This window comes from Lonchura striata, chromosome 1 (genome assembly GCF_046129695.1).
Source record: "Lonchura striata isolate bLonStr1 chromosome 1, bLonStr1.mat, whole genome shotgun sequence".
NCBI lineage: Eukaryota > Metazoa > Chordata > Aves > Passeriformes > Estrildidae > Lonchura > Lonchura striata.
The window spans coordinates 46540693-46553700 of NC_134603.1; the positions used below are offsets into that span (position 1 = coordinate 46540693).

At 40.3% G+C, this 13008-nt stretch overlaps 1 protein-coding gene across 13 annotated transcripts in view; it reads left to right on the forward strand.

Moving 5' to 3' along the window:
• ZNF521 (zinc finger protein 521) overlaps positions 1-13008 on the forward strand; it is a 229736-nt gene that overhangs the window by 197251 nt on the left and 19477 nt on the right. For 11 of the 13 annotated variants that reach the window (XM_077783925.1, XM_077783926.1, XM_077783927.1 and 8 more), the window contains 2 exons: positions 3546-3677; positions 6360-7100. In XM_077783925.1, the coding sequence (XP_077640051.1) occupies positions 3546-3677; positions 6360-6616 (389 nt within the window). In that variant the 3' untranslated portion in view covers positions 6617-7100. Of the gene's footprint in view, positions 1-3545; positions 3678-6359; positions 7101-13008 lie in introns of those variants that run through there. The other 2 variants (XM_077783929.1, XM_077783921.1) reach the window with 2 other exon arrangements.

Genomic DNA, 13008 nt, shown 5'->3' on the forward strand with positions numbered 1-13008 from the left:
TTAAGAGAAACTTAGATTCTGCACAAATTGATGTCTCTTGCCTGGGGAAGGTTTTTATCTGCCCCAGGCAAGTGGGTGAGGGGATTTTTCAAATCCTGTTTATAAGCCTTTAGGAAAAACACATTTGCAACATAGAATAATCAAAGTTATTTTGATATTTGTGACCAGGAAGTCACCTTGGATCTGAGTAATATGGGAAATAAAGTAAGGGTCACATTTAATGGGGTTCAGTTCTTCTTGAACAAGTACAATTTCTGTGTAATTAAAATTAATTTTGCTTCAACACTAGGAAGCAAAATTTCTTCCTACTTTTTTCTTCATCAACTAAGGTAATGGAAAAACAAGAAAAAGCCTTCTCTGTCTTCTGTAGCGTCATATAAAAATATTTCTTTTTCAGAGGTCTTTCTTCCTTGGAATGTTTGAAGAACTCCCCATTCCATGTTCCCATGCTCAAGAATGATTAGCATGGTTCATTTACACTTTACCAACAGTAACTCTGTGATGTGAGAATTGTCATTGATTGTTTTCACCTTGCCTTGTGGAAGATCCTGAGATGGAGCTCCGTTTGTCCTAATTGCTTTGACTGTGTGTATCAGCACAAACAGGTGCTTCCTATCTTGTAACTGCCCATTGTGGGGAACTTTCACCATCTCCAAAACTATCTGTTCAGTAATGACCATGGCAAAGATATGCATATAGGAGAAATATTGTGTATCAGTCTGTACAGTCCTCATAACTAATTAGCAAGTTCAGGAAAGAAGAGGCATTTATATAAGATTTGTTGAGCCCTCCTCCTCTTTTCAGGATGCTGTTCTGCAGCTTTGCCTTCAGTTGTGGGTTGCTGCCTGTTGGAAGTACACAGCTTACAACCTGCCTTGGAGGATGTGTCTGTGTCTCTTAGATCTACAGACTGGAGTGTGCCAGGTTCTTTTCCTTCATGCTCCCCTTGGTGGTGCTTGCATAGGCTGTATGTGCCCTCTCTCAGCAGTAGCAAAGGCAGAACACACTGGAAAAGTTTGTCAGTGATGGTGGAAAAAGCCACATCCCAGGCAACTCTTGATAATCCACTAAAATTTTCCCTGCTAATTAAGTAGTTAGCATATATTTGATAAATATTTTAGATTTTTTTAGATTAAGAGTTATAAAAGGTGTTACCTACAAGATGAGAAAGTGTTACTCACCCTTAACCTTCCCTGAAAGTCTTTTGCAAAGAATTTTATCAGCTTTTGTTCCTGACTACCAGTGTATGTGGCTGGGTGGGACGTGTACCCAGTAGCCTGTGCTCTGTTGGCACCATATTCCAGTCTCTCCAGAGAGGCCATGGTGTTCAAAACGGCTGAGATTGACCTGAACCTTTGCCTGAGTTTGTGTTGACAGCTGTCCTCAGTGGATCCAGCTATAAACTGGTGCCTGGTCAGGCAGGCTGGGAGTCAAGTTCTTCTGTCTCATGTAGGTAATAGAGACAGGCACTTCATCAGCAACATTCTGTGGGCAGGGGATTGCCAGGACCACCAACATTTTTCAGCTAACAGAGCAGGCCTTCCATTTCACACCCTCTAAAAGTTCTGCAGCATGTAGAGATATGTGATGATGCTGAACGACAGAGAGTCTCCAGGCAGGTGCAAAGGAGAGCCCTTGATTACAAAAACAAGGCCTTTTAAAGCAGTTAGCCCATTACCAGTTTACATAGTTTTAAGGCACAACAAGCCCAAGTCAACCAACCACCGTGCATCACAATGTGGACACGCGGCAGTCACACAGCACGTCTCTTGCGTCTCTCACATCTCTCACATCCCTCTACCCCTATTCCAGCTGAGTCAGTCTCCTACAGCTCTCTTCTACTTAGCCTAAGAAGCAGGCCTGAGCCATGATTGTACAAGGGTAACAAGGCACTTATTTTCTAAGGCTTTACCTATATGCAACAGAGGTAGTCAGGAACACTGAACACTGCTTTCAGGAAGGATTGGGTAGAAAAGGAAAGGAAGTTTGCAGTTTGCTGTGTCTGTATGGGAGTGATGTAATTTTGTGTAAACCTTTGTCTTTGTTGGGTTTCATCAGTCCCTTTTCATTGTGAAGAGCTCTGACACCTTGTAGAAACCACACAGTGGTAACTTTCAGTAGTCCCACCTGCAGAATGGCCACCACTGCCTGGCTTAGCTCACACGGTCTGATTCCCCCGCTTTGGCTAGAGATGCCATGACTTACGCAAAGGCTAAATTTAGCTTTTGGACTAACAAGAAGTGAAAGCTGGGGGCTACCACTGACATTTTTTTCAATTCTTATAAGTCACTAAGGGTCATTTGGGTCAGGAATGTGCCCCCACTCAGCCACAGAAGCACCATGTTGTGCTGTCTTTACACCAGTGGAAAGGATTGTCATATGGGATGTGCTCCCCGTGTCCTTCGCAAATGCCTGTCACCAGGGTCACTCACGGGCACTGCAGGCAGCGCTGTGTCCAGCAGGAGGTTGGCAGCCTGGCATTTAGATGTTCGGCATGGGCAGGGCGCTCCCCTCAATCGCCCCTTCCCAGCTGAGCAATGGCAGGGAGCTGCGCCAGTCGCCAAGCACTCCATTCCCGCTTGTTTTTTAATAATCAGATACAGTATTTACCTGCGAGATCAATGCTACCCGTGTAGCACACCGGTGACATACAGAAGGACCTTTTCTAAGCGGCGCTGTGGGAATTGAGGCCTCTGCAGCAGGGCTGGAAGCCACTTCTTACCTAGCAACTGTTTCTAAGTAGGACAGCCGCTGACTGCCCTCATGGCAGAGTGGATGAATCCTGCAGCACCCTCAGGAAGGGAACCTGGTGCCAGGCACCAGCCGGCCTTGGAGGACAATGGGAGGAAGCAGAGGAACAAGCGACGGGGAGCGGGAAGGGTTTTAAAGCCACAGGACGTGGAAGGGAAAGCTGCGTCAGAAGGCGCATGGGGACTTCTCTGGGCTGTTCGGAGGAGAAATGCAAATAAAGAGGGGAAAAAATCCAGGATTGTCAGAAAGGGAGGTTTGAAATCCTGCAGCTTGCAAAAGGTTTCATGTATGCCCACAGGACTGGGAACATGTAGTAGGAGTGATGTGAGGGTATAAACTACACACCCTTCTCACACTGGTTACAAGAAACTCCACCTCAGCCAGAGTGCCAAAAACAGCATTCACAGCTCTTACCCGTGGTAGACAGGATGATGTGTGATCAGCATTAAATTCCTCACGTGCTGTTTTGCAAATGTACTTGGTCGTGACTGGGTGGCTCTGCTAAGAAATGATGTTTCAGGTCATAGTCATAATTTCCTACTGAAAGCTAATGCTCTGCATTCCTGCGTAGTGCTAATTATAAGTGGAAAACCTGTGCTTTTAATGCCCAGTCAAGCTTTGGATATTCTGAAACATTCTGGGTAAGAAAACACTTCAGCAATTGTAGGTGCTGAGGGGCATCCAGTTTCCTGAGCTTAGGAAAACAAAAAGCTGCTCCAGTTCACGGATTGTGTTGGACTTTCTCTTTGTAAGGTCTGTGGTGAATTTCAATTTTCCTTTGATTTCTCCTGCAGATGAAGGACTGAACCATGAATGCAAACTCTGCAATCAGACATTCGACTCTCCTGCCAAACTTCAGTGCCACCTGATAGAGCACAGCTTTGAAGGCATGGGGGGCACCTTCAAATGTCCCGTGTGCTTTACAGGTAGGAGCCCATCACTGCTTGTCCCAGTCATGCCCTTAGCTTGACCTTGCAGAACTCCCTGAAAAAATGTGTTGTGTGCTGGCTTTAGGTCAGCTTTAGGAGGGAACATTACATTTTGCTCATTAATAATATTGATTAGAAATCGTTTAGAAAGCTGAGCTCCTTGGAAGGTCAGTCATCCATCTGTAAGAAGTGCATTTCAAGCTCTTCTATCGGAAGTTTGAGTTTTTTATAATTACAGAAGTGATAGTCTGTTACCTTCCATGGGATCATGTTCATTACTTCCATGTTTCAAACCTGCCAAGGTTAAAACTGTCCATAAATTTGTGCTTTAAAGCTACAGATGCTTCATCTAAACCCGTAAAACTCAGAGCAGAATTTCCCAGGCATAGCCTATGCAGCAGCATTCTCCTCTGATGGGCTAAGAAAGCCAACATGCATGTGTTTGTTGGCTTGTGGTGAGAAGAAACACCCTTGTAACGTGCTTTAGAAAGCAAACCATGCTGTCTTGCCACAAGTCAAGCTCTGCTCTCCCCTGACACAAGTCCAAGTGTGGAATAATCCTCCCCAAGTCAGTGCTGTTATTCAGTAGTAAAACCCAAGTGAGAAAATAACTTGACCCAGTAGGGCTAAGCACTGCAGTGTTTGGGCCATAATGAAGAACAGAAAAATGCTGTTGTTGGAAATAAAAACACATTAAAAGGATGCCTACTGGGTTGTTGTGAGTTTTTTTAAGGACTTCCTAATAGAACGTTTCATAAAATGATAACCTAAAACATGAGTGTTACTATGTAGCTTGCATTCCCAATTTTGCTTTAAAAGATGAAAATCAAAGATAATCACAAACATGACAAAACACACTTTGGGTATTCACACATCAATGGCATGCTAATTCTGGAAGCCATTCAAGGTTTCTGTTTTCCATTAATGGAAGTGAAGGATTTTCATTGATAAGCAAATAAACCCTTTAATACCTTCATTTTACTCCTCTTTGTTTGGCAGCTCCACGCCCAGTGAAACCTAGGCGAGTGCTACCAAGGAAAATTAAATTTGAATTTTTCATCTTTCAGATACAGTGGCTGGTGATGATTATTACCTCTCTGTGTTCAGGTTTTGCACATTTCTGTGGGTTATAACATTTAAAAAGTACATAGTTCCTCTTCACTGCACAGCTTGTCTGAGAATGGGTAGTAGCACCACAAACAATTTGTCTGTAAAGTGTCTGTTTTCAATAATTCTTTCAGTTAGGCATTCGATCAAGTTTTTAGTTTTACTATTTATTCTACCAGTTTTTTTCCTGGTTTTTGTTTACACATTATGGTGTGATCTTTTTGTCGGTGTAATGTCATGGATCTTCTGTTTCCATGTTCGGGGTGTTGTAAATGCAACATAAAAACTTGCATATGTAAAGAGTACCCACTGAGGGTTCTCCATGTGACCAAGATGCCTGATAAAACTAATCCTTCCATTTCTGAGCCAGTAGCCTTGTGAAATTTGTTAAAGAGTTAAGATAAGTCGATTCCAATCTGTGTGAAATACTTCTTGCTTTTTGCTGATGGGGTAAATAGACAGTGAGCATTAATCACAAACAATGATGCTTTATTAGCAATATGCCATTAAATTACTTCAGCACATCTTGCTAGAATATTCACAAGAAGTAAAAATCACCAATATAAGTTTTATATGGAAAATGGAATCTGATCTTTTTTTTCCCAGGGTAATGAGAAATGTGATTAAAATGTATGACTCAGAAGAACAATAATCTGATGTTTTTTGTTGCCTTGCAATTAGAATAATTTTAATGATTAGGAGTGGATTCAAAGTCAAATGCCAGCATCTTTAATAAATCCTTTCCCTGCCTATACAGATTAATATTGTAGATGCAAACTTTTTTTAGGTCACAGTGCACCAGGCATCCATCAGAAGTCAGTGCTGCCAACCCAAACACTGCCTCTGGCATATACAATTTAATTATTAATAGTATGTCTCCTAGGTAAACTGTTACACAGTCTTAGGGCCTTGTTTTGTAGTCATTAAAATTGAACATGTTTATATTATTGAAACCCTTGCATTCAGTGTGTAGGCAGAGTTGATCTTAAAGTATCCAAAGAGAATTTACCTGCAGTTCTGTTTCACATTTATAGACATTGCCCCAGTATAGCTGTGGGATATAATTTTTAACATTAACACATTTAAATACAGAGCTGTTTGTTAGCTTTAACTTTAGGTACACAGAGTAAACATGACTTTGGCATCTGTGCTTTTCAAACCTGTTGGTTGCCAGGAAATAACTTTTGTGTGTGTTCAATCAAAGTGCAGTAAGGATGCAGTAAGGATGAAGAAATAATTCTGAACAGGAAATGGCATTCTCAGATACTTTATAGTTGAAATCTTCATTGGTTATCCTGACAGAGTCTTTTTTTTTTTCCTTGGTCAGTTGTTGGGTTTTTTCCTTACACCAGGGATCGGTTTAAATTCATTTGTTTTAGAGGAGGCCTCACACTTTGTAGATGAAAGACATTCATTGGTATGCATTATAGCAACAGTGTAAGGTGAAGTCTGAATGCACTTGCCTAATTTTATGTCCTGGAATTCCTCTATTTTATTGGGAGATTGTTTATAAAAAACTCTTCACTTACAATATGAAATAATGAAAAGCTTGTTCTTTGTCTAATATTTCAGTGTTTGTCCAAGCAAACAAGTTGCAGCAGCATATTTTCTCAGCCCATGGACAAGAGGACAAGATCTATGACTGCACACAGTGTCCACAGAAGTTCTTCTTCCAAACAGAGCTGCAGGTACCACACTTGTTACCTGGGGGTTATAAAAGCATTATGTATTTGATAGCTGAGTTCAAAGCTGTACTTGCCATGACCTCCTCTGATACTTGGTTATCATCAGGATGGGAATTACAGAAGGTCAAGAGAAATTGCAGGTGATTCAACCCATGCTGCTTCAAAAAGATGCTGCCAGAAAGACACCTGGTACAGAGCTGAATTCCAGGATTCTTGCACTGTAGGTTATTGCAGCTCAAGGTATTCTCTAGGAGAAAGAAATGGGCATCCTATTTTTCTGCTTGATAGCCATAAAATGTTCAGTAAACCAGTGAAATGGAAAATAAATGTATTCTTTTGTCTTTAAATGTGAAAAGCTATGCACTGAAGTAGGAATGTAGTGATGGCAGAGAGGGGAAGTAGACAATTTCTCTTTTGACTTAATGGAGAATAAAAATAGGGACAAATTAACGTCTTTGTGGGCTGTTGTCAGATTTGTTATGATACTGTTTATTAATGGTAAACAAAAGGAGAGAAGAAAGAAAGAAAGAAAGAAAGAAAGAAAGAAAGAAAGAAAGAAAGAAAGAAAGAAAGAAAGAAAGAAAGAAAGAAAGAAAGAAAGAAAGAAAGAAAGAAAGAAAGAAAGAAAGAAAGAAAGAAAGAAAGAGGAGGAAAGAAAGAGAGAGAGGGAGGGTGGGAGGGAGGAAAGAAGGAAGGAAGGAAGGAAGGAAGGAGCAGGAATTCACACACAGTTATGAAAAGAAAGAAACAGGAACACAAAGCAAAAATTACTTTTAACAGTAGAATTAGGACTGGATTTTGAAAAGTGGAATAGATAACTGAATTATGAGGATGCAAAGTGTAATTATGATGTGTACAATCACCTAACAAGTCTATCCCATCTAAAATACGCTTTCATTTCAAAATACATGGGCTCCCAAGCAACTGCCTTCTTTTTTTTTTGTTGTTGTAGTAAACAAACAACATGTTTTTCCACTCAAAATTTATTCCTGCCCAAGAGTAAGAAAAAGATTTAGCTCTTTCCATCTAAGCCTCATTCATTGAAACTTCAACATAACTGAGGCACCTAGTGAAGGGCACAAAAGGGCATCACTACAGGAACTGCTCTACATAGGCTAGATGACAATGTGTTGGTGGTTGCATGCTGCAGAAGGCTCTTACTAGACCCCATCTTGGCATCCTTTGCATTATGTTTTAAAAAAATGCAATGCACTCATGCCATTTGCATTTATTTGTTTGGATCACTGTCTTCTGGCTCTTACCTCCATTTATCTACCCAGGCTGGTGGAAGGGTAGCAAAGCACTCAGGCAGAGCAATAGGTACTGAGCTTTAGGGTCTGATTTTGCTGAAAATACATTGATCTCCAGCCCACTCTCATTTAAAACCTATACTAGGAGGCATTGCTTTGTTCAGGTTATCTGCCACCAAAAGCACTGGAATCTTTGGCAACTGTCCTCCAGGTTATGCTTCTCTGTCCTTTCACATTGCCTTGGTTTGTGTTGAGGCTTGCAGCATAGCTGTATGTTTATTCTATCAAGAGCAGTTCCATACTTTTTAAATTAAGTGTACATCTAACGTTCTTCTCCCATGCACAGGACACACTGATCATGTCAGATTAGAAGGTAGGGTCAGCACTCCATGGTTGTTGGGTGGAAACATGAACAAAGTAGAGCAGGGCAGAATGCAATAACATGGAAGTCTTATCCACATGTATGGTTCAGCTGATAATTAAAGGGAATTAATTCAAGCATACAGAAAATATATGCATTACAATGGTGCTTAATTTGGTGTTTGGCCCAGTGTGATTCTTCACTTAGCATTTCCAGGCTCCTGTTCAGAAAGAGTAGCCTACAGGGACCTAAGAATCCCCTCATCTACTTTCTCAATACAAAAATCAAGTAGGACTCCCTTTAGAAGTTCCCATTATTTCACTCCAGATGCTTGCTAAGTATGCAACGCAGTCCCACAGGACCACATTCCGGTGAGAACAGAGAACAAATGCCCAGTCCTGAAAATCAAACCTTCAATGTATTGCTCAACCTTCAAGTTGAAATAATGAAATTTTACAGGAATTTGCTCTTTGTTTTAAGATCCTTTTGACACTTCCTTTGTGTTCCGTACACTGCCTTTAAATGCCTTTGTGCTCAATAGCTACAGAACCAGCTTTAAACTTTTTTGGATACTACCTGCATATGGAGGAAGCAAATGGAAACCTTCTGTAACAGTTAGAAGTTTATGCTTTAAGAGTGTTTCAAGTTGTGATTTTTTGTACTTACTTACAAGGCTATATGGTGTATTTATACTTCTGAAATGGAGTTGAAAAAGTGTGTCCTTAAAAGTGTTTATTCTTTAGAATAGAAAGCTTTTAATAAGACATGCTTAACACAATAAGGGCTTTTTGTAAATAAGCCTGTACAAATAAGAAAGATGAAAGGTAGATGCATTTATAGGGTGCCTAGATTTCCCCCAAAATAATAAAATCTTCTAATTGACCTGGACCATTCAGTTCTCTATAGAGGATGGATATAACTAAAACAATGATCTCCATTAATTATCCATAATACAGATTTTTTAATTTATAAGGAAGTAAATAAACTTATCACTATTTTATAATTGAATTTCATTCATGATAAAGGAAATTGTACCTATTAAGATTTTTTTCTTGCCCACATGCTCTTTCCAGTGCCTGCTCCTTTTTGCCTTAGTTTTATTGGACATAGGCTTAGATGTTTGCTCTGATGTTTGTACTTCTCTTGTCTCTGATAAGGAGTAACCATTTCTTTCCTATTTCCAGTGCCAGTATTAATTCCACAGAATCAGAATGATTTGGGTTGGAAGGGACATTAAAGATCATCTAGTCCCAACCCCCTGCTATGGGCAAGGACAGCTTCCACAAGACCAGGTTGTTCAAAGCCCCATCCAACCTGGCCAGGGACACAACATATTGTAGTATTTCAGGGGAGGAATGAGGTACCCTTGTGGGGTGTTACCCAAAGTGAATGAATTAATTAATTCACTTTAGTTTTATGCAGATGTTGCTGGATCAGTGAGATGCTGATATCCAATAGAACTGATGAATAATTGTACACTTTTTCCAGTGTTTTATCAGTGATGATATTTAATTTTCAATATGATGCTAGCCAAGATTACATTATCTCAGCACCATTTTGCCCAATATAAAAATGAAAACTCTTTTTGGTGAATTAGGACATTTCCTTAACTTCTTGTGACTAATAATTAGTTGCCCCTGGGGTAGTTAAATGTCCCCACTTTAGAAACATGAAAACTAGGGCAAGAAATAATTGGATCAGCAGTTGCTTCTCATCCTGTTCAAAAGGGACCTGGCCTCAGTGATTCACGCCCTTGCTGCTTCCCATCTGGACTCGATCAGCACAGAATACCTGGGCATGGAGCCATCAGCCTGTAGGATGTTCCAGCTAATACAGAGAGCTGCAGCACTGGCCCTCAGTAGCAAAGGAGACCAGGAGCATATTCAATCAGCTCTCTTGCTGTCTATACTGCCTTCCTACATGTTTGTCCAGTTGTGTTCTAAGACTCAGTCCTTAATTTTCTTGGTGGACTGGCTCAAGCATATCTCAGAGATGACCTGAGAAGTTCTTCTCATTTGAAAACAATGTGGTAGTTGACAAAGTTCTGCTTTGTGAGCAGTTCTAGCAAAGAGCTGGACATTTTTCCTCAGAAGCTAGAACTTCCTCACAGACTGGCCCATGAGAGCATGGAACAAATTTCCACAGCAGTTAAGTATCACAACACATGTCCTTGCCTTAGGTTTTTAAGAGCAGGACGCACCTACATGTACCAAAGGCTCCCTTCTCTCATACAAACGTATACCTGTATGTAGATTTCTAAACCTTCCCCAAAATCCCAACCCACAGCAACAGAACTCTACCAAAACACACAGCTCGTTCCCCAGGGAAGGGATGAAAGAAAGAATGAAGCACTTATAGCAGATGTTACTCATGTCGCTTCAAACAGCAGGAGAACATTCTTAGCTCCCAGTACAAGCTGCTGAAACAAAGCAAGACAGAGGTAGTATAGAAGAGTCTGTGGAAGTTTTATGTAGCTTAATGTGAGTCCTTCTCTGGATTTTCAGTTTTACCATTTTCTTGCTCCAAGGTTAGCACTGTTGAAACTATTCCTCTAGTTTCCTCCTCACTTCTTTAAGGGTTAAACTTTCCAAAGATCTCAGCATTGAAAAATGCTCCCAAAAACTCAACATTTTAAAACAGCCTTTAAAATACCCTTGACCTGAGCTGGAGCAGAACTAAGCAAGCTCTAGGCTATTTCAAGAACTAAAGGCTTGACTGAGACCTTTAGTGGAGACAGTGGCAGAGCTGGGATTCAAACACTATGTTCCCTCATTTGGGGGTCAGCTAGAGAAAACTGCTAATTAACCTGGGCTGGGGTTGTCTCCTTGTAGCAGAGGCCTTCTGGGGCTAGCTGGGAAAGAGGTTGGTGTAGGAATAGCATCAGCCATAGCAGCAGCAGCACAGTTATCTCCATCTAGGATTGTGTTGTCAAGGCCCCTCCAGTAGTTGAGTCTGTGTACCATGTAGGTCCCAACAGCATGGGAGACTGTGAATTATTTATGCTCTTTACACAAAAACAGGCACAAAACTTTTAAACCTGCAGGATGTTTTTCCACAAAGAAAAGGCCTCAAAGCATTTTTTTTAAGTGAAATTGGAGATTAGTTTTGGCATTTCTAGGTCCCCAAGCTCTTAGGGTGAGGAGTGGAACATAGATGCTGGCTTTCTAGGCCCCAAAGGCCAGGAGCCAGCAGGGAATAACTTTGTCAGCTCTTCTTAAAAAGAAGCCTACCTGGAATCCAATTAACAGTCAAAGCTTTAGGCCAGCATTTTCAAACTCAGTGGCCTATTTCTGAGAGGGTGCTGAGCACCTCCAGCTGCAGATAAGGCCAGGGCAAGATGCTGGTGCTGAGTACATCAGGAAATCAGGTCAAAAATGCCTGAAGTTAGGAACCTTGATAAAAGCATAGGTGTTGAGCAGCCATAGCCTCATTTAAAGTTTCAACAAAATACTTTTGATGCCTAAATACAGGCACACATTCATTAATGTAGGCCCTAGTCCTTAGCAGGCAGTCAGGCTGCTTTTCTCAGAGCAAATGCCTGAGTCAGAAGAGCTGGATTCATTTGTAAGGTCAGGTATTAACTTGCTCCACATCACCATGAATGCTCTCCATCTTGTGTGTGAGGATGATGATAATATGTGTTCCAGAGATCCTAGGATTGTAATTAATGTTTGTATTAGGGGACTAAACTGAGCTGCATGCATTGCAAGTTTGCTTTTTTTCCTGAGCCCTTACTGTTCATTCTGTTTCAGATCGATATGTGTGCACCAGTATGTGCATTATCTTTCAATGTCTTTCAAGATTTAAAAAATTCAGACTTGTGTTCTTGAGATTTAAGACTTTTTCCCCCTAGAAGGGAGAATTATTTTCTTTGCAAATTTTCTCAAAAAGGCAATCAAGAGAACTAAGGTGGAGGCACTCATGCATTACCTCTTTAAGGACATACCTTCTAAGTGTTTCCCCTGCAAGTTTTTTGCTTCAATGTCAAACAAAGTTTAAATACAAAAAGAAATTCTTTGAATTCCCTTCCAGTGCCCCTTCCCTCCTGGGGACTGAGGGGTGTTATGGCCACATTAGGTTTTCATGCAGTAATTCTTTTCTAAATAAGAAATTTCCAGGTTTGGAGCTTGTGAGTTCACCTGCCTTTGATTGGCCTATTCAAATGTAAACATTCCCTGTGGGTACTTCATTAGTTCATGAATATTTATAGCACATTGCAAAGCCCACCAAGCCCAAAGAGCCAGAATTTTTCAGGGACCATTTTGATTTCAATAAATAGTGCTTGTCAAAGATGAGCTTAATATTAATGTGTCTTATTTGTCTCTGCATACTTAATATATGAGTAACTGTACATACATAGTCAGCCTGTGAAATTTTCTATAATGTTTCTGTAAATAAGGAGGAAACAATGTGTTCGCAACATCCCTTATACATTCTCTGTGAGTACATTCCTTAAATTTCTGGAGCAATTGAATCACAATTATGGGTTTGTTTTTTCAGATGCTTGAGTAATATTATTGATGAAAATACATAATTAATTGACAAAGTACAGCACTTAAAGTGATGGATATTACATTTAAATACATATTTTAATCTTGAAAAGAAATTCAGATTTAAGGAACAATAAAATGGTAAAGAACTGAAAACTAAATATACTGTCCTGGATGACACTCATAAAGTACCTATTCAAAAATAAGCAAAAATTTATATTCCTTCTCTTTCTAGGGGTCAGAGTCATACCAAAGAGCATATGTGTTTGAATATATATCCCTGTTTTGCCTACTTCTTCCTATTTATATGCTTGTATGGCAGGATTCTTTCTGTAAAATATAAGTACCTATTAAAAATAATAACCCATGCATCTGTTCTCCAAATTGACTCATATGGTCTATATTAAATAGATTCTGCCAAATCAGGTAATATAG